This window comes from Ranitomeya imitator, chromosome 1, assembly GCF_032444005.1.
Source record: "Ranitomeya imitator isolate aRanImi1 chromosome 1, aRanImi1.pri, whole genome shotgun sequence".
Taxonomy (NCBI): Eukaryota; Metazoa; Chordata; class Amphibia; order Anura; family Dendrobatidae; genus Ranitomeya; species Ranitomeya imitator.
This window is the reverse complement of record NC_091282.1, coordinates 76,583,601-76,606,455: the sequence shown is the minus strand read 5'-3', so window position 1 is coordinate 76,606,455 and position 22,855 is coordinate 76,583,601. Positions and strand designations below refer to the sequence as shown.

The window sequence follows — 22,855 nt, the reverse complement described above, 5'->3', positions numbered from 1 at the left end:
TATGCTGCGAAATACATTACCAAAGTCGCCGTTTTCGCCTGTCAATCAGGCTGGTCAGGTCAGGTGGGCGTGGTGACATCGCTCTTTTCTTCCCCAGCTTTCCGTTGGTGGCGTAGTGGTGTGCGCATGTCCAAGTGCCGAATCCACTGCGCGCAGGTGAAGAAAAAGCGCACGATCTGCGCTATTACCCTTGTCATCGGTGGGGGCGGCCATCTTCCTGAGGCCGCGCGTGCGCAGATGGAGTGCTCTGCTGCACGTGGCTTCAGAAAAATGGCCGCGGGATGCCGAGCGTGCACAGATTGAGATCGCGGCGGCCATTTTCCTGAAGCCGAGATGCAAACTCTGCTTTGGGAAAATGGCCACAGCGATCTCCATCTGCGCACGCGCGGCATCCCGCGGACATTTTCCTGATGCCCCGTGCAGCAGAGCACTCCATCTGCGCACGCGCGGCCTCAGGAAGATGGCCACCCCCACCGATGACAAGGGTAATAGCGCAGATCGCGTGCTTTTTCTTCACCTGCGCGCAGTGGATTCGGCACTTGGACATGCGCACACCACTACGCCACCAACGGAAAGCTGGGGAAGAAAAGAGCGATGTCACCACGCCCACCTGACCTGACCAGCCTGATTGACAGGCGAAAACGGCGACTTTGGTAATGTATTTCGCAGCATAGGTGGGGAATCAGGGTACACTACATACACTATAGTAACGCACAGCGCAGGCCCTATTTAACAGTATTTTTATCTCAATCTGAAAAAACGGCGTGACAGGTTCCCTTTAATGACCGCCAATACGTCTTTTAACTGACCTGAGATATAAGCGAATAGCCTCCCCATACAGTTAACAATCCAGCAGCTGTCAGTTGTACACTATAGCTGACAACTTGCTGCATCAGCCACGATCAGTGTTTGCACCGTCCAACTCTGTTTAACCCCTTAGATGCTGCTGTAAATAGTGACTACATCATTATATATGGTTAAGAGTGTGTGGGCTTCCTCTTTATCCCAATTGGTGCCCTCAGATCATGATTGTGTGGTCCTGATGTTTGCCGTGGCAATTCATGACCAAATAGCGACCTTAGAGTCTGACGGCTGTAGTAATCTGTTCAGAAGTTAGAGACATTTAGGTGGTAAAAATGCACGTTTTCATTTCTGTCATGCCACTTTGCATTAATTCCTGTAAAGCACCTGAAGGGTTAATAAACTACGTGACAGCAGTTTTCAATATGTCAGGGGGTGCTGTTTTTAAAATGGTACCTCTTGTGGGGTTTCACTATATATAGGACCCCCAAATTCACTTCAAACATGGATAAGTCCCTAACAAAAATAAATTTAGTAAATTTCCTTGAAAAAATGAAAAATTGCTGTTACATTTTTAAACCTCCTAAAATGCTAACAAAATAAAATAACATTTTACAAATGGTGCTGATGTAAAGACGACATGTGGGAAATGTTATTTATTAATGGTTTACTGTGGTATGACTATCTGGATTAAAGGGATAATCATTCAAATTTTGAAAATTGCAAATTTTTTAACATTTGTCTCAAATTTTTTGATATTTTTTATAAATAACCACAAAACATATTGACCTAAATGTACCATTATCATAAAGTGTAATGTGTCTGAAAAAACAGTCTAAAAATGACTGGTATTTGTTGAAGCGTTGCAGAGTTATTACCACATAAAGTGACACTGGTCAGATTTCAAAAATTTGGCTCTGTCACTAAGGGGTTAAATAAGCACTTCCATTAAAGAGTTAAGAGGATAACCCTTAATAAATTGCAATCATCATATCGTATAGCACCGTGTACTTAAAGGGAACCTGTCACCCTGAAAATCGCGGGTGAGGTAATCCCACCGGAATCAGGGGCTTATCTACAGCATTCTGTAATGCTGTAGATTTGCCCCCGATGTTACCTGAAAAAGGAGAAAAAGACGTTAGATTATACTCACCCAGGGGCGGTCCCGCTGCTGGTCAGGTCGGATGGGCGTCTCCGGTCCGCTGCGGCGCCTCCTATCTTCTTTCCATGACGTCCTCTTCTGATCTTCAGCCACGGCTCCGGCGCAGGCGTACTTTGCTCTGCCCTGTTGAGGGCAGACAAAGTACTGCAGTGCGCAGGCGCCGGGCCTCTGACCTTTCCGGCGCCTGCGCACTGCAGTACTATCCTCTGCCCTCAAGAGGGCAGAGCAAAGTACGCCTGCGCCGGAGCCGTGGCTGAAGATCAGAAGATGACGTCATGGAAAGAAGATAGGAGGCGCCGCAGCGGACCGGAGACGCCCATCCGACCTGACCAGCAGCGGGACCGCCCCTGGGTGAGTATAAACTAACGTCTTTTTCTCCTTTTTCAGGTAACATCGGGGGCTTATCTACAGCATTACAGAATGCTGCAGATAAGCCCCTGATGCCGGTGGGATTACCTCACCCGCGATTTTCGGGGTGACAGGTTCCCTTTAAAATAGCTCATTTTGCCTTTCTGCCTGGCTCATTCTTCTCTTTTCTCTGCTCTATGTAGAAACAGGAAGTCTCTTGTCCCTGCATTTATCAGCTCCTGACCCAGCTGCTCCACTCCTTCCTCCATGCCAGGGACTTCTGCAGTGACTCGTGACTTGTGCAAAGAAAATTGACCTCCTGTTTCTACTTAGGTCTTGGAACAGACCTCAGCAAAGTACGGCCCGCAGGCCACATCATGCCCGAAGCCTGTTCCAGTCCGGTCAGCAAACTGAGATAGCCAAAGGGCTGAAACGGTGGTCCGCGGGTCGCACTGTGCCCCCCATCCACCACTCGCTGTCTCCACTCTCCCTGTCTGGATGCAGATAGCGGTGAATACATTGGTGGAGGATGAGGCCGCCAGCTCCTTCCACCAATCACTGTGTGAGACTGCAGTTACGATGTCATCATGTCATCGCATCAGCTGTGCATTGGAGAGAGGAGGCAGAGCGCCGGGGAACAGGAGAAAGGAGAGGAGTGTGTGGTGTTTTTTCATGTGTATAGAATTTGCATGTATACTAGGGACTGTGTGGGGCTCATCTTGTATAGCAGATGCTATATGGGGCTCGTGTTGTGTATAAGAGGCTACTTGAGGCACATGCTGTATATTGGAGGCTGCGTGGGGCACATGCTGTATATAAGAGGCTACTTGAGGCACATGCTGTATATTGGAGGCTACATGGGGCACATGCTGTATATAAGAGGCTACATGGGGCACATGCTGTATATAAGAGGCTACTTGAGGCACATGCTGTATATTGGAGGCTGCGTGGGGCACATGCTGTATATAAGAGGCTACATGGGGCACATGCTGTATATAAGAGGCTACTTGAGGCACATGCTGTATATTGGAGGCTACATGGGGCACATGCTGTATATAAGAGGCTACATGGGGCACATGCTGTATATAAGAGGCTACATGGGGCACATGCTGTATATAAGGGGCTACTTGAGGCACATGCTGTATATTGGAGGCTGCGTGGGGCACATGCTGTATATAAGAGGCTACTTGAGGCACATGCTGTATATTGGAGGCTACATGGGGCACATGCTGTATATAAGAGGCTGCGTGGGGCACATGCTGTATATTGGAGGCTGCGTGGGGCACATGCTGTATATAAGAGGCTACATGGGGCACATGCTGTATATCGGAGGCTACTTGAGGCACATGCTGTATATTGGAGGCTGCGTGGGGCACATGCTGTATATAAGAGGCTACTTGAGGCACATGCTGTATATTGGAGGCTACATGGGGCACATGCTGTATATAAGAGGCTGCGTGGGGCACATGCTGTATATTGGAGGCTGCGTGGGTCTCATGCTGTATATAAGAGGCTACATGGGGCACATGCTGTATATCGGAGGCTACATGGGGCACATGCTGTATATAAGAGGCTACATGGGGCACATGCTGTATATTGGAGGCTGCGTGGGGCACATGCTGTATATTGGAGGCTGCGTGGGGCACATGCTGTATATAAGAGGCTACATGGGGCACATGCTGTATATCGGAGGCTACGTGAGACAAGTTCTGTATATCGGACGCAACTTGTCGCACATGCTGTTAATCTGAGGATGTCAATCATCGGGTATATAGGAGGCTACGTGGGGGCTGTGTGTGTTCCCTTATGGGGTATGGGAGGGCTGTGTGTGCCCTTAAGGCAATTAGGGGGTCTGTGTGTGGGCCCTTATGGCATATAGGGGGGCTGTGTGTGGGCCCTTATGGCATATAGGGGGGCTGTGTGTGGGCTCTTATGGCGTATAGGGGGGCTGCATGTGGGCTCTTATGGCGTATAGGGGGGCTGCATGTGGGCCCTTATAGCGTATAGGGGGCTGTGTGTGGGCCCTTATGGCATATAAGGGGGCTGTGTGTGGGCCCTTATGGCATATAGGGGGGCTGCATGTGGGCCCTTATGGCATATAGGGGGGCTGCATGTGGGCCCTTATAGCGTATAGGGGGCTGTGTGTGGGCCCTTATGGTGTGTATAGGGGCTGCGTGTGGACTCATGTGGTATATAGGGGTCTGTGTGTGGGCTCATACAGTATGTAGGGGGATGTCGGCATACTTCTGCTCAATATTACAACAGCTGTATAGTGCTTAAAGGGGGGTTAAAAAGACCCCAATATGGCAGGTTTGACTTTCTGCAATTGTAATTAATTGCTGGTACCGATCATTGCCATGGTACCCTGAGGTCATGTGATGACCCCCAGGGTAAGGTGGCCTGTAAGATCCAGCTCATAAGCAGGGTCTCACAGGCTGTCGATCACTGACTGCTCTCCTGCAGTGTAAGAGACCAATGATCATCGTAAAAAATGATACATGTACCACAGTGAGACTTGGTGAAAAAAGTCAAAATAAAATGTGTAAACATAAAAAATATATAAAAAAATAAAAAACACAACTCACAAACAGCCATTTCATCACTAAAAACTTTGTGATAAAATTAAGAGAAACAAAAAAGTACACATAATTGGTATCCAAAATGATAGTGTCCAAAATGACCTGATCTCTAAAACTATAAAACTGTCACACTATTTATTCCATACGACGAATTAAAAAACAATTATAGAAAATGCACAAAAAATCATTTTTTCATCATACTGACACATACTGACACTGGTCTTTTAGAGTAAAAATTACCTTTTTATTTTTTTCATTCAACTTTGCGCTAATTCCTATGTAGCACCGGAAGGGTTAAAAAAATTTCATGACAGCAGATTTGAAGGGTGCGGTTTTTAAAAATGGTATCACTTTTGGCGAATTTCCAGTATATAGGCTCAGAAAAATCCATTTAAATATGAATAGCTCCCTAAAGACACAAAATTTGTAAATTTCTTTAACCCTAAACTCTTAACCCTTCTAATATCCTAACAAAATAAAATGACGTTTGAAAAATGATGTAAAATAGGCATACGGGAAATGTTACTGTTGTGCAGCACAACTAACTGGTTTAAGGATATAAAGATTAATATATATATATATATATATATATATATATATATATATATATTATGTCTGTGTGTGTGTGTGTGTGTGTATATATATATATATATATATATATATATATACATACATACATACATACATACATACATACATACATACATACATACATATACACACACATATACGGTGAGGGTGTATTGTTTTTATTTTTAATCTCGCCTCACTTGGAATTTAGTTTTTGGTAATTTTCAGCACAGTATATAGTAAAATGGTGTCGCTCAAAACTTAAAGTTGTCCTGCAAAAGACAATGAAGACATGAAGGTTGCAGCTCTAGAAGAAGGGGAGAAAGAATAAAACCACAAAGCTGAAAATATAAGGAGTTAAAGGGAAACTTCACCTACATTTGTCTTCTGGGAGGCCCTATATGTGCAAGAAATCTTGAATTCTCTAACTTTTTAGGAACTTGGCCATTTAATTTAAAGGCTCATAACAATAATATACCATGTTCGGGGCTCATTCTTTTGAGGTGAATGATAGTTACATAAAGCTCTTAAATTATTCGATTCTCCATAAAATACCTATGTTGTAGCATGCTTTCTGAGAACTGGCATTGTTGCTATGCTGCCCCTCCCGGAGATGTCAGTGGAATGATCATCAGAGATTATGATGGGTTTTTTTTTTTTTTTTTTAAATGCTAATTAACCCCACCTTTTTTATTGAAGCACCTAATGAGCGTGTGTAAAGGTCATTGTGAAGGGAGGAGGAGTAGGAGCTGTGACATCCCATATTGTGATTGGTGGGTCCTGTGTATAGAAGTGCTATCTGTTATTATTCTGTCTGTGGTGATAATGAGCCTGCTGAAAAGAATGGGAAGTGAAAGCAAAAAATGGCCATAGTGGTCACAATTAAAATTGCATCACTTGTTAAAAAAAAAAATAGTAAATATAGATCGCGAACTGAAAAAAAAAAAAAAACTGAATTAAACAATAGATTATTTGGATTCGTAAGATTAAAATCCGAGAACAAATATACCGGCCACCTCTTGTGGAGCCCCAATGCAGAATTATTGCATTTTTTCCTCTGGCGCTTTGCATAGGAAACCATTGTCTGCTGCGGTTCCTATACAGGACATACACCTGCCAGTCAGAGGTCAAAAGAACACACTTTTGGCCTGGTACCTGGAGACTTATAAGTCGGTAAAAGCTTTGGAAAACTCGTTTATCCTCCATATATGTCCAGCTAAGTGCAGATATGCAGCACCCTCCCAGACAGGCAGTGATCGGCCATCTTGTAGGATATATTTGTCTTATCACTTTCTCCATACTGCTACTGATCAGTGAGACCCAGTAAACGTGGACGCAGGCACTTTGTGCTCGGCTCCAAATGCTAAATAGTAAAGCAAAAATAAAAATTGACTTGTGTATCCTAAAACCAGAGCAGCTGGGGGCGTTTGATGTCCTGACCTCGTCATCTGCTCTGTACATGTCAGGGAAACATATGTTTCCTGTTGATGAAAAATGGAGCAGTTACGGTGTTGAATCCACGAGACTGTCTGTCACAGCATAGCTAGATGTCATAGAAGCATAGAATGGTAGAGTTGGAAGGGACCTCCTGGGTCATCGTGTCCAACCCCCGGCTCAAACCAGGATTTTTAATCATCCCAGACAGATGTCTGTCCAGCCTCTGTGTGAAGACTTCCATTGAAGGAGAACTCACCATCTCCCGTGGCAGCCTGTTCCACTCATTGATCACCCTCACGGTCAAAAAGTTTTTTCTAGTATCTAATCTGTGTCTCCTCCCATTCAGTTTCATCCCATTGCTTCTAGTCTTTCCTTGTGTAAATGAGCATAAAGACGATCCTTCTACACTGTGACAACCCTTGAGATATTTGTAGACAGCTATTAAGTCTCCCCTCAGTCTTCTTTTCTGCAAGCTAAACATTCCCAAATCCTGTAATTGTTCCTCATAGGACATGGTTGGCAGACCGGTCACCATTCTGGTCGCTCTTCTCTGAACTTGCTCCAGTTTGTTAATGTCTTTTTTTAAAATGTGGAGCCCAAAACTGGACACAGTATTCCTGATGAGGTCTGACCAAAGAGGCGTAGAGGGCAATAATGACTTCACGTGATCTAGACTGTATGCTTCTGTTAATACATCCCAGAATTGCATTTGCCTTTTTTGCTGCTGCATCACACTGTTGACTCATGTTCAGTTTATGATCTATTAGTGTACCCAAGTCTTTTTCACATGTGCTGTTGCTTAGCCTTATTCCTCCCATTCTGTATATGCTTTTTTTATTTTCATTGCCCAGGTGTAGTACTTTGAGGAACAGTGCATGTAAGGGGAGTGCGGCGCTCTGAGGGGAGTGCGGCGCTCTGAGGGGAGTGCGGCGCTCTGAGGGGAGTGCGGCGCTCTGAGGGGAGTGCGGCGCTCTGAGGGGAGTGCGGCGCTCTGAGGGGAGTGCGGCGCTCTGAGGGGAGTGCGGCGCTCTGAGGGGAGTGCGGCGCTCTGAGGGGAGTGCGGCGCTCTGAGGGGAGTGCGGCGCTCTGAGGGGAGTGCGGCGCTCTGAGGGGAGTGCGGCGCTCTGAGGGGAGTGCGGCGCTCTGAGGGGAGTGCGGCGCTCTGAGGGGAGTGCGGCGCTCTGAGGGGAGTGCGGCGCTCTGAGGGGAGTGCGGCGCTCTGAGGGGAGTGCGGCGCTCTGAGGGGAGTCCGCTGGGCAGTCTCTTCCAGGCCATCTCTGTTTAAGTGATCATTTTTTCATATACACACATAATTAGGGTAGGCTGAATCTCCAGACTGGTTCCCTGCAATCTGGCGTTTAGTAATTCTGAATTGTCTTATTCAATCTTCTATTTACTTTAATAGAAATGTAACGGTAACTGAGGCCCAACCTTCCTGTAGTATCAGTGCAGCACTGCGGGGTGTCAGCCCTTTACAGTAACCACAGGGAATGGTCAGAGAACTATGTAATAGGTAATACAGTCTGAGAAATGTGATGGAGCAACAGGGGAGCTGCGTAGAAATCCTTATCTGTGTATCTGTGCCTCTACCAGTGCAGTGAAGCTGTTAGCATATCGTCCCTACTCTGTTATCCTTGTCCCAGTCTACACTGCAAAGCCGGACTAGAAACCTGTAGAATCTGGGAGACAATAAAATCAACCTCCTGAGCGGTTACACTGAAATACAGACAAATCTAAACATGAGGTCCCGGGGGCGTCAGACCGATCATAGTGAAGGCTAATATCCGTGATAAAACTTATTCTTCAATAGCTTTTTGGCTCCTGATTATCATTTGTTTTTCCCTTTTCTCAGGGATCAGCTGATCCACTTAACAGTGCGTTCCACCTCACATACAACATGGTGCTGAACCTGCTACGTGTGGAGGAAATTAACCCCGAATACATGCTGGAAAAGTCCTTCTATCAGTTCCAGCACTACAGAGCCATTCCTGGAGTAGCAGAAAGTAAGTGTACCTTCTCTGTCTGAGCTTCGCTTTATAATGGGACGTTGACTTGGGCTACTTTCACACTAGCGTTAACTGCAATCTGTCACAATGCATCGTTTTGCAGAAAAAACGCATCCTGCAAAAGTGCTTGCAGGATGCGTTTTTTCCCCATAGACTTGAATTGACGACGCATTGCGACGTATTGCCACACGGGCAAAAAACGCTACATGTAACGTTTTTGCTCCTGACGGACCGCTTTTTCCAACCGCGCGTGCGCGCCCGGAACTCCGCCCCCACCTCCCCGTACCTCACAATGGGGCAGCGGATGCACCGGAGAAATGCATCCGCTGCCTCCGTTGTGCAGTGCGTTAAACGCTAGCGTCGGAATCTCTGCCCGACGCATTGCGACGGGGAGATTCCGACGCTAGTGTGAAAGTAGCCTTACTGAGAAGTAGAAATGCAGCATCCTGCAAATATCCTATTTAAAGGAGTTGTTCACTACTTGACATCCGCTTTTGAATGCACCCAGTGTGCAATATAAAATAAGGAAATTAATGTCCTGTAGTAGACAACACCCTTTTAAAGGGAATCTGTCATCAAATGCGCATAACATAGGGGCAGAGACCCTGATTCCAGCGATATGTCACTTATTGGGCTTCTTTCTGTAATTGTGATAAAATCACTGTTTTCTTGCCTGCAGATCTACAAGTCCTCTGAATGCTGAGCTATGCATAGCCCCTCCCACACCTTTGATTAACAGCTTTCTGTGCACACTGTGCATAGGCATAAAGCTGCCAAACAGTGGTGGGGCGGAGCTATACAGAGTTGATGAATATGGAGGACTATATGGCAACAGGTTTATTAGTCCTCTAGTGATAATCTCCTGTTGATAGAATAGTGATTTTTTTTTTTTTTTTTTTTTTAATTATAAATTACAGCAAGCAGCTCAGTAAGTGACACACTGCTGGAATCACATGTATTTATTTATTCATCTTACTTTTAATTTATTTTACACATTGTGCCGCTCCACCCACCCCCAACATAAGTCATAAATGACTTCTGGAGTGAGATTTCAGTTTTAAATTATTATTTTTCTCCTATTTCCCTTGTAACTGGGGCTGCAATATTAACTGGGGTATACACTGGGTATGGAAAGTATTCAGACCCCTTTAAATTTTTCACTCTTTGTTTCATCGCAGCCATTTGGTAAATTCAAAAAAGTTTAATTTTTCCTCATTAATGTACACTCTGCACCCCATCTTGACTGAAAAAAAACAGAAATGTAAAATTTTTTGCAAATGTATTAAAAAAGAAAAGCTGAAATATTACATGGCCATAAGTATTCAGACCCTTTGCTCAGTATTGAGTAGAAGCACCTTTTGAGCTAGTACAGCCACGGGTCTTTCCTTCAATGACAACCAGTCGTCCTGTCCCTGCAGCTGAAAAACACCCCCATAGCATGATGCTGCCACCACCATGTTTCACTGTTGGGATTGTATTGGGCAGGTGATGAGCAGTGCCTGGTTTTCTCCACACATACCGCTTAGAATTACTGTATCTAAAAGATCTATCTTCGTCTCATCAGACCAGAGAATCTGCCATAAAGTAAAGTCCTGACTGGTGGAAGGCTGCAGCGATAGTTGACTTTGTGGAGTTTTCTCCCATCTCCCTTCTACATCTCTGGAGCTCGGCCACAGTGATCTCGGGGTTTTTCTTTACCTCTCTCATCTAGGCTCTTCTCCCACGATTGCTCAGTCTGGCTGGACGGCCAGGTCTAGGAAGACTTCTGGTGACCCCAAACTTCTTCCATTTAAAGATTATGGACCCGGAGTACTGCAGAAAGTCTTTCGTAACCTTGGCCAGATCTGTGCCTTGCCACAATTCTGTCTCTGAGCTTCTTGGCCAGTTCCTTTGACCTCATGATTCCCATTTGGCCTGACATGAGCTGTGAGCTGTGAGGTCTTATATAGACAGGTGTGCGCCTTTCCAAATCAAGTCCTATCAGTTTAGTTAAACACAGCTGGACTCCAATGAAGGAGTAGAACCATCTGAAGGAGGATCACAAGGAAATGGACAGCATGGGACTTAAATATGACTGTCTTAGCAAAGGGTCTGAATACTTATGACCATGGGATATTTTTTATTAAATTTGCAAAAATTTCTACATTTCTGGTTTTTTTCAGTCAAGATGAGGTGCAGAATGTACATTAATGGGAAAAAAATCAACTTTTTTTTATTTACCAAATGACTGCAATTAGTGATGAGCAAGTATACTCGTTGCTCGGGTTTTCTGAGCATGCTCAAGTGTTCTCCGAGTATTTTGGCATACTCAGAGATTTCGTTTCTGTTGACGCAGCTGCATGATTTACGGTTGCTGGACAGCCTGAATACATATGGGGATTCCCTAACAAACAGGCATTCCTCACATGTATTCGGGCTGTCCAGCAACCGCAAATCATGCAGCTGCGTCAATCTCCGAGCACGCCAAAATACGCTCATCACTAGCTGCAATGAAACAAAGACTGAAAAACTTAAAGGGTCTGAATACTTTCCGTACCCACTGTATGTAACTGGGGCTGGTATATTATCTGTGGTATATGTAACTGGGGCTGGTATATTATCTGGGGTATGTGTAACTGGGGCTGGTATATTATCTGGGGTATATGTAACTGGGGCTGGTGTATTATCTGGGGTATATGTAACTGGGGCTGGTATATTATCTGGGGTATATGTAACGGGCTGGTATATTATCTGTGGTGTATGTAACTGGGGCTGGTATATTATCTGGGGTATATGTAACTGGGGCTGGTGTATTATCTGGGGTATATGTAACTGGGGCTGGTGTATTATCTGGGGTATATGTAACTGGGGCTGGTATATTATCTGGGGTATATGTAACTGGGGCTGGTATATTATCTGGGGTATATGTAACTGGGGCTGGTATATTATCTGGGGTATATGTAACTGGGGCTGGTATATTATCTGGGGTATATGTAACTGGGGCTGGTATATTATCTGGGGTATTTGTAACTGGGGCTGGTATATTATCTGGGGTATTTGTAACTGGGGCTGGTATATTATCTGTGGTATATGTAACTGGGGCAGGTATATTATCTGGGGTGTATGTAACTGGGGCTGGTATATTATCTGTGGTATATGTTACTGGGGCAGGTATATTATCTGGGGTGTATGTAACTGGGGCTGGTATATTATCTGTGGTATATGTTACTGGGGCAGGTATATTATCTGGGGTGTATGTAACTGGGGCTGGTATATTATCTGGGGTATATGTTACTGGGGCAGGTATATTATCTGGGGTGTATGTAACTGGGGCTGGTATATTATCTGTGGTATATGTTACTGGGGCATGTATATTATCTGGGGTATATGTAACTGGGGCTGGTATATTATCTGGGGTATATGTAACTGGGGCTGGTATATTATCTGGGGTATGTGTAACTGGGGCTGGTATATTATCTGGGGCTGGTATATTATCTGGGGTATTTGTAACTGGGGCTGGTATATTATCTGGGGTAAATGTTACTGGGGCAGGTATATTATCTGGGGTATTTGTAACTGGGGCAGGTATATTATCTGTGGTATATGTAACTGGGGCTGGTATATTATCTGTGGTATATGTAACTGGGGCTGGTATATTATCTGGGGTATATGTGACTGGGGTCGGTATATTATCTGGGGTATATGTAACTGGGGCTGGTATATTATCTGGGGTATATGTAACTGGGGCAGGTATATTATCTGGGGTATATGTAACTGGGGCTGGTGTATTATCTGGGTTATATGTAACTGGGGCAGGTATATTATCTGGGGTATATGTAACTGGGGTTGGTATATTATCTGGGGTATATGTAACTGGTGCTGGTATATTATCTGGGGTATATGTAACTGGTGCTGGTATATTATCTGGGTTATATGTAACTGGGGCAGGTATATTATCTGGGGTATATGTAACTGGGGTTGGTGTATTATCTGGGGTACATGTAACTGGGGCTGGTATATTATCTGGGGTATATGTAACTGGGGTCGGTATATTATCTGGGGTATATGTAACTGGGGCTGGTATATTATCTGTGGTATATGTAACTGGGGCTGGTATATTATCTGTGGTATATGTAACTGGGGCTGGTGTATTATCTGGGTTATATGTAACTGGGGCAGGTATATTATCTGGGGTATATGTAACTGGGGCTGGTATATTATCTGGGGTATATGTAACTGGTGCTGGTATATTATCTGGGGTATATGTAACTGGTGCTGGTATATTATCTGGGTTATATGTAACTGGGGCAGGTATATTATCTGGGGTATGTGTAACTGGGGTTAGTGTATTATCTGGGGTACATGTAACTGGGGCTGGTATATTATCTGGGGTATATGTAACTGGGGTTGGTGTATTATCTGGGGTACATGTAACTGGTGCTAGTATATTATCTGGGTTATATGTAACTGGGGCAGGTATATTATCTGGGGTATGTGTAACTGGGGTTAGTGTATTATCTGGGGTACATGTAACTGGGGCTGGTATATTATCTGGGTTATATGTAACTGGGGATGGTATATTATCTGGGGTATATGTAACTGGGGCTGGTATATTATCTGGGGTATTTGTAACTGGTGCTGGTATATTATCTGGGCCTGGTATATGATCTGGGGCTGGTATATGTTACTGAGGCTGTTATATGTTACTGAGGCTGTTATATTAGCACCAGTTACAAGGGAAATGCGGCCTCCTGTCTCCATTGCGGAGCTGACAAGGTTTCCTGTGACCCTGCAGCTCCTGCTCTCTCCTTGTACCTTGCGATCACATGGCCGCTGTTTATGGAGGAGGAAGAGCCATCAGGTCTTAGGGTATGTGCACACGTCCGGATTTTTCGCGTTTTTTTTTGCGGATTTTCCCGATAAAAACGCTATAAATCCGCATAAAAAACGCTCAAATTATGCATCCTATCATTTAGAATGCATTCCGCATTTTTTGTGCAGATGTATGCGTTTTTTTCCGCAAAAAAAAACGCAATCCGCAAAAAGAATGGCCATGCTCATTCTTTTTGCGGATTTTCTTTGGATTTCATGCATTCAGGAAAAAAAAAAAAAAAAACGCAAAAAATCCGCGCAAAAAACGCGAGAAAAACGCGCGGAAAAAAACGCGATTTTCTGGCAGATTTCTCCGGATTTTGTCAGGAAAAAAACCTGACGTGTGCACATAGCCTTACTATTCCTGTGGACACAGCTTGTTTAGATGGAGAAGGCATAGATAGTATAAAAACGTTTCTGCCTTCTCTATGGGTGTTCCAGCTCTCTGACACCCGGGTCCCTGCTCCCGCTGCTACTCGATTGCACGTAGCTACATCACTGCAGAGTGTGAGTGGGACCACCTGGACGTTTAAAGTCTATGGGTGGTCCGGAAGTGACTAGTAACAAAAAGACGTTGTGTTTTTTTTGTTTTTTTTTAACCTTGTAATTTTCACTGGTGACTAGCATCAGGGGCTACTTCTGGAAGGCAGCTATACCATATGTAACGCTGCGCTAGCTGCTCACGTCGGCCCGGTTTTCCAGTGTTATTCCTGACCTTGTCCCCATCGTCCGCCCCTTGCAGAGGTGAAGAAGCTGGAGGAGCAGTATAACTGCATTCAGATTACTAATGAGGAAAGCGTCGTGACCTATTACAAAATTCGCCAGCAGCTCACTAAGCTCGCCAAGGAGATCGAAGAGTACGTCCACAAGCCCAAGTATTGCCTCCCATTCCTGCAGCCGGGCCGGCTGGTTAAGGTAAAAATGTAGATTTATATTTTATTTTTTCCCCCTGTGTATTTTGCCTATGTGTAGAGGTCACAATCCGTATACATTATCACTGTGTCCAGCTGCTGAACACCCTGCAATTTTAGGGCTAATGGTGGGTTTACATCACTTATCCGCCCATCAGCTAAGTGTTAAGGTACCGTCACATTAAGCGACGCTGCAGCGATATAGACAACGATGCCGATCGCTGCAGCGTCGCTGTTTGGTCGCTGGAGAGCTGTCACACAGACAGCTCTCCAGCGACCAACGATGCCGAAGTCCCCGGGTAACCAGGGTAAACATCGGGTTACTAAGCGCAGGGCCGCGCTTAGTAACCCGATGTTTACCATGGTTACCATTGTAAATGTAAAAAAAAACCCACTACATACTTACATTCCGGTGTCTGGTCACGTCCCTCGCCTTCAGCTTCCCGCACTGACTGTGAGCGGCACGCCGGCCGGCCGTAAAGCAGAGCGGTGACGTCACCGCTGTGCTCTGCTTTACGGCCGGCCGGCGCTCACAGATGATGATCAGTAATGCATTGTTCTCTGCTCTACAGCACATCCTGTTTACACACAACGATGTGCTGCAATAGACTCCCGTGCACATGCACTTTATATATTCCTATCGGGACAAACTATGCAATGAGCCTTAATATATTCACATATACAAATTTTGGATCAGTTTTATTACTATATTTATGGTTCTAATGAGCGAGTCCACATTCTAATACAGGTCCTTCTCAAAAAATTAGCATATAGTGTTAAATTTCATTATTTACTATAATGTAATGATTACAATTAAACTTTCATATATTATAGATTCATTATCCACCAACTGAAATTTGTCAGGTCTTTTATTGTTTTAATACTGATGATTTTGGCATACAACTCCTGATAACCCAAAAAACCTGTCTCAATAAATTAGCATATTTCACCCATCCAATCAAATAAAAGTGTTTTTTAATAACAAACAAAAAAACCATCAAATAATAATGTTCAGTTATGCACTCAATACTTGGTCGGGAATCCTTTGGCAGAAATGACTGCTTCAATGCGGCGTGGCATGGAGGCAATCAGCCTGTGACACTGCTGAGATGTTATGGAGGCCCAGGATGCTTCAATAGCGGCCTTAAGCTCATCCAGAGTGTTGGGTCTTGCGTCTCTCAACTTTCTCTTCACAATATCCCACAGATTCTCTATGGGGTTCAGGTCAGGAGAGTTGGCAGGCCAATTGAGCACAGTAATACCATGGTCAGTAAACCATTTACCAGTGGTTTTGGCACTGTGAGCAGGTGCCAGGTCGTGCTGAAAAATGAAATCTTCATCTCCATAAAGCATTTCAGCCGATGGAAGCATGAAGTGCTCCAAAATCTCCTGATAGCTAGCTGCATTGACCCTGCCCTTGATGAAACACAGTGGACCAACACCAGCAGCTGACATGGCACCCCACACCATCACTGACTGTGGGTACTTGACACTGGACTTCAGGCATTTTGGCATTTCCTTCTCCCCAGTCTTCCTCCAGACTCTGGCACCTTGATTTCCGAATGACATGCAAAATTTGCTTTCATCAGAAAAAAGTACTTGGGACCACTTAGCAACAGTCCAGTGCTGCTTCTCTGTAGCCCAGGTCAGGCGCCTCTGCCGCTGTTTATGGTTCAAAAGTGGCTTTACCTGGGGAATGCGGCACCTGTAGCCCATTTCCTGCACACGCCTGTGCACGGTGGCTCTGGATGTTTCCACACCAGACTCAGTCCACTGCTTCCTCAGGTTCCCCAAGGTCTGGAATCGGTCCTTCTCCACAATCTTCCTCAGGGTCCGGTCTCCTCTTCTCGTTGTACAGCGTTTTCGGCCACATTGTTTCCTTCCAACAGACTTACCATTGAGGTGCCTTGATACAGCACTCTGGGAACAGCCTATTTGTTGAGAAATTTCTTTCTGGGTCTTACCCTCTTGCTTGAGGGTGTCAATGATGGCCTTCTTGACATCTGTCAGGTCGCTAGTCTTACCCATGATGGGGGTTTTGAGTAATGAACCAGGCAGGGAGTTTATAAAAGCCTCAGGTATCTTTTGCATGTGTTTAGAGTTAATTAGTTGATTCAGAAGATTAGGGTAATAGGTCGTTTAGAGAACCTTTTCTTGATATGCTAATTTATTGAGACAGGTTTTTTGGGTTATCAGGAGTTGTATGCCAAAATCATCAGTATTAAAACAATAAAAGACCTGACAAATTTCAGTTGGTGGATAATGAATCTATAATATATGAAAGTTTAATTGTAATCATTACATTATGGTAAATAATGAAATTTAACACTATATGCTAATTTTTTGAGAAGGACCTGTAATTGGATTTTGATATTATAATTAGCAGACAATGAATACTCTATATAGTGTATAATTTATTTTGCTTCACATGGTGACTGAGTACCCCTCTCATCCTGCTTGGTTAGCTATACTCTGATTAATGACATTAATATTGTATTTTGTATAATAAAGGTACCATTTTTCCATAAGATACTCTGGATTTTGTATTTAGAGGTTCTTTTCTTTTGTGATATGTTTGATGTAGAGTTGGATTTATTTATTTTTTATGATCTAGAAAGGTTTTTTGTGTCTCGGATAACTAACACTGCGCTAAACATACAAGTCGGACTGTCACTAAGCGATGAAGACAACATACACTGGCAGGAGTGCCCGCTTTCGTTGTTCTGCGGGGCATTTCACACTGTTATGCGCAGATCTGTCCTCGGGCCAAGCAGCTGCTGCCCAGGCATTTTCACAATAAATGCTGTCACCCTCTTTCTCTGCCAGTTGGAGACAATTTTATGACTTTTCCATTAGTCATTTTGACGTCTTCACAGGTTTTGACAGAAGATTTCATTATGAGCGGCTTAATTTCTTCTCAGCCCCGTATTAAACACATGATCTTGCGTTTCACCCCATTGCCCCCTGCAGATATGTGATTTAGAGGATCTGTTCTCTGATCGGCCATGTGGAAGCTGTAACAAATGAGCTCTTGATCTCCGTTCTTTTATAGGTTAAGAATGAGGAAGACGACTTTGGATGGGGTGTCGTGGTCAACTTTTCCAAAAAGTCAAATGTTAAGGTGCGCTGTGTGTTGTCAGACTTATTACTGAATGGTCTTGTTTATATTTATACACATAACGAAGTTTTCTCCCCTATTTTCATGAGTTGCCAAAGGGGAGAGATCATCTGTGCTCTAGTCGGGCAAACAATTCTTAAAAGCTGTCATACAAGTTAAAAAAAAAAAAAAAACCTTATACTCTGTTCCTGGGTTGAGTCTCCCTGGGCTCGCATGACAATGGCTGCAGGGCTCGCATGACAATGGCTGCAGGGCTCGCATGACAATGGCTGCAGGGCTGGCGTGACATTGGCTGCAGGGCTCGCATGACAATGGCTGCAGGGCTCGCATGACAATGGCTGCAGGGCTCGCGTGACAATGGCTGCAGGGCTCGCGTGACAATGGCTGCAGGGCTGGCGTGACATTGGCTGCAGGGCTGGCGTGACATTAGCTACAGGACTAGTGTGACATTAGCTACAGGGCTCGCATGACAATGGCTGCAGGGCTGGCATGACAATGGCTGCAGGGCTCGCATAACAATGGCTGCAGGGTTGGCCTGACCATGGCTGCAGGGCTCGCATGACATTGGCTGCAGGGCTCGCATGACATTGGCTGCAGTATTTGTATCTGTGCAGTGCATGTCAGAAGGGATTACATGTAACGTGTATTATTTACCAGTGCGGTAGCCCCTCTGCTCTTAGGACCCCATGGTTAAACCCCCAGAAACCGTAAGGATATGATTCTTTACCAAATATCTTCTATGAGATACTGAATTCTCGGTCACCTCCCCGACCCCATGATAAAACTTCCAAAATGCTGCAGGGGCTTTGCAGACACGCAGGCTGCTATAGCACGGGCTTTGTTTTCTAATGTTTGTAATTTGTGGAAAATAATTGGAAATGAGTAGAAATAGGATAGACACACTGGCGTAACTTTATGTGGGCGAATCTGAGCTTGTGCACCTGCAGGATGTGGGTGGCCGATAATAGCATTGATGGATGGAGCGAGCACCGTGTGACCCGGTGCAAGAATGTAGAAAAGCTCCATGTAATGGCCGAGGTGTTAATCATCTGCATTGTGTGCAGGCTGTGCGCCAGTAAGACTCCACAATGGTGGCGTTAAGTCTTCTGCTGTTAGGGTGACTGGTCAGAACATTCCCCAGCCAAGATACAGGGCGCCAAACTGTACAATGGCTAAAGGAATTTTTCCAGGATTTTAAAACTGGCCCTTCCTCAGGGTGAGCCATTAATATCTGTTCAGTGGGGTACTCCAATAATTAGCAAGGCAATAATCCTTGAGGCTTCTTCAGTGATTGCTTAGCTGTAGTGCTGTATGTATGTGTGGCCATGCCTGGTACTGCAGCTTAGTCACTAATGTAATGCATGTACACAAGGGCTCCACGAGCAGAATAGTGAGTGCAGCTCTGGAGTATAATACAGAATATAACTCAGGATCAGTAATGTAATGAATGTACACAGTGACTGCACCAGCAGAATAGTGAGTGCAGCTCTGGAGTATAATACAGGATGTAACTCAGGATCAGTAATGTAATGAATGTACACAGGGACTGCACCAGCAGAATAGTGAGTGCAGCTCTGGGGTATAATACAGGATGTAACTCAGGATCAGTGATGAAATGAATGTACACAGTGACTGCACCAGCAGAATAGTGAGTGCAGCTCTGGAGTATAATACAGGATGTAACTCGGGATCATTACAGGATCAGTAATGTAATGTGTGTACACAGTGACTGCACCTGCAGAATAGCGAGTGCAGCTCTGGAGAATAATACAGGATGTGACTCAGGATCAGTACAGGATCAGTAATGTAATGTATGTACACAGTGACTGCACCTGCGGAATAGTGAGTGCAGCTCTGGGGTATAATACAGGATGTAACTCAGGATCAGTGATGAAATGAATGTACACAGTGACTGCACCAGCAGAATAGTGAGTGCAGCTCTGGAGTATAATACAGGATGTAACTCGGGATCATTACAGGATCAGTAATGTAATGTGTGTACACAGTGACTGCACCTGCAGAATAGCGAGTGCAGCTCTGGAGAATAATACAGGATGTGACTCAGGATCAGTACAGGATCAGTAATGTAATGTATGTACACAGTGACTGCACCTGCGGAATAGTGAGTGCAGCTCTGGGGTATAATACAGGATGTAACTCAGGATCAGTGATGAAATGAATGTACACAGTGACTGCACCAGCAGAATAGTGAGTGCAGCTCTGGAGTATAATACAGGATGTAACTCGGGATCATTACAGGATCAGTAATGTAATGTGTGTACACAGTGACTGCACCTGCAGAATAGCGAGTGCAGCTCTGGAGAATAATACAGAATGTGACTCAGGATCAGTACAGGATCAGTAATGTAATGTATGTACACAGTGACTGCACCTGCGGGATAGTGAGTGCAGCTCTGGGGTATAATACAGGATATAACTCCGGATCAGTACAGGATAAGTAATGTAATGTATGTACACAGTGACTGCTCCAGCAGAATAGTGAGTGCAGCTCTGGGGTATAATACAGGATGTAACTCAGGATCAGTAATGTAATGTATGTGCACCGTGACTACACCAGCAGAATAATGAGTGCAGCTCTGGAGAATAATACAGAATGTAATAGTACAGGAAGGATTGCAATGTATTTAAAATCTGACTGGTAATATAGATTTTATATATAGATGTAAAATGGTAAATTGTGCTCAGATGTGAGTGTTGTTCAGTCCATGAAGCCGCAGAGCCGACATCTGGATGTCCTCAGAGTGCAGCATATAAACAGAAGAGCAGCTGAAACGTGGCTAAATTGTACTTTTAAGTAGGATGAATGTCGTGCTTCAAAGATTTGTTTCAATAAATGTCATAGTCCAGATTTTTTATTTTAAGTATCATGTAAGTGAATTTTGTTTTAATTCCTTCTCTTTAGCCAAACACTGGAGATCTGGATCCTATTTATGTGGTAGAAGTGCTGATTAACTGCTGTAAAGAGAGTGTTAAAAATGCTGCAACAGAGGCAGCGAAGCCGGCGAAACAGGATGAAAAAGGAGAAATGCAGGTACAGCGCGTAACTACAGGAATGGCGGCAAGATCTGCGGCATGGCTCACAAAGCTCGTCTTGTAGAAAGTTCACACACGTATGAGATGGGACAGATTCTATGAAATTTGCTGCAAGTGAAAGCGGCAAAATGCCCATCTCACCCCAAAACTGATTAGGGGCGTAAATAGGTGACAGACAGAAGGGCAGATCAGACACCTTGGTGGCCGTACATATTACAGAGAACGGTCAGGCTGAGGGATATCCGACTGCTTCATCCTCTTGTTTCTGGACAGATAAGACGCCTCCGGCATGATTGCGTATTGGTGGGCGGTTGGCAGGTTAAGCTGTCGGCCGGCCACCATTTGGCGGAGTGCGATCTCAGGTGTGAGGCCTGCGGTGCGGAGATGTAGCCCACCACTGTCTGTAATAGACCTCCTGTAACACAGACCGGACAGATGGCCGCTGGCACCTACATCGTGGCGTGTCTTCATCGCCTGGAGCTTGGCAGCAGACTGAGCTGCACATTTGGTTGCCACATGCTGAAAGTAATTAATAAAGGCCGGAAGGATTCCCACATGTTCCCCAGCTCCTTCATCTTCTCCTGCTAATGCCGCCCTGTCCTGGTCCCTTCTTGGGCTCTGCTTACATAGTCTGCACCATGTTATCATATTTACTTCTTTCTCTTTTTTTTTTTTTTTTGCTCCATTGCATTTAAATTTTAAATTGAAATATTTTCTTTAAAATTATTGTGCTGTTTTGTGTCTACAGCTCCCTGCAGGACTATGTGTCTACATGGTTCCAGGTTTCCAACAAACCCTGTGTCGTCTTATCTTAATATCCTTCTCTCTTCCATCCACTGTGTGTTAATAAAGGGCAGTCTGATTTTAAGCTGCAAGTCTGCAGTCACTTGATGCGACTGCAGACTTGTGAACTCTCACCATGCGTGCTTCACCGTGGGGGCGATTCACTGGCATTATCGGGAGCGGGCGGTGTGCAATTTTACTTCTGACCACATTCCTACTAGACTGTATCCAGTTTCGCTCGTGCAAGTCTAGTCGTCACGCGACTGCGTGTATGCAAATCATACATTTCACACTCTCGTCACCGGAGTATCCTCTCAGTACGCGCAATGTGAGGATTCACAAGTCTGCAGTCACATAAATATCTGATTCTGCAATAAATGGCAGGGAATTGGATGCAGACGTCCTTCCGAAAGTCTCAGGATTCCTCATGGTATAATGATGTTTTTGTAGTGAGATCAATCTGGTTAAAGTGTTCGAAAAGAGCCCACAGGACTCAAGTAGGCAAAGTCCCTCTCCTATTTATTTAGTTTTTTTGTTTGTTTGTTTTACCTTTTGGGGAATTGGATACCGAATAAAATCCAAATCGGACAGTTTGTGCTGGTTTCTCAGTCACTAGATCAGTTAGAATAAACCCTGGTGTCGTCCGTGTGTCTCCACATTTTTAGGTTCTGTTCACACATGAGTGGTTTTGCGATCCATGCACCAATATGGTAGCTGATGTGCTACTGCACATGGGTAGCTGTCAACACACATCTCCGGTCCACACGGAATAAAATCGCAAAATCGCAGCGTCCATCTGAACTGTGGTTTCTAGGGCCCATCGGCCTCCTCCTGTGACACATTCTTCGGGGGGTGCCGATGGTCTGCACAGTAGCCAGGGGGGCATGCTGAAGACTGTAAGCCTGGTGCTTTCATCTTGTAATTGTGATTTAAAAAGGGAAAACACAGTAGTTTGACAATAAATGTCTTCACCCAACCGCTCAGCATGAGTGGGGAGAAAGTTTTGGTGTTATCATTCATATTCTCTGGAAGAAAAAAAAAAGGCCAAGAAAACAAAAATTCTGCTGGGGCATGTAAACTTTTGAGCACAACTGTATACCATATATAATATAGAGATGTAATTACTGACGCCATGTGTAGCTGCATACACACATACCACAGTTGTGGAGATTTCCGAATAACATGAGTTTTGCGCACACCATATAACGATGAGTGTATATCGCTACCCAGAGGCT

General features: G+C 44.6%; 1 protein-coding gene across 1 annotated transcript in view; it reads left to right on the top strand.

Annotated features, from left to right (window-relative positions):
• MTREX (Mtr4 exosome RNA helicase) overlaps positions 1-22,855 on the top strand; it is a 140,513-nt gene that overhangs the window by 79,882 nt on the left and 37,776 nt on the right. Inside the window, exons 16-19 of the mRNA XM_069748292.1 lie at positions 8,750-8,900; positions 14,497-14,669; positions 17,718-17,786; positions 20,707-20,835. Of these exons, the coding sequence (XP_069604393.1) occupies positions 8,750-8,900; positions 14,497-14,669; positions 17,718-17,786; positions 20,707-20,835 (522 nt within the window). The remainder of the gene's footprint in view (positions 1-8,749; positions 8,901-14,496; positions 14,670-17,717; positions 17,787-20,706; positions 20,836-22,855) is intronic.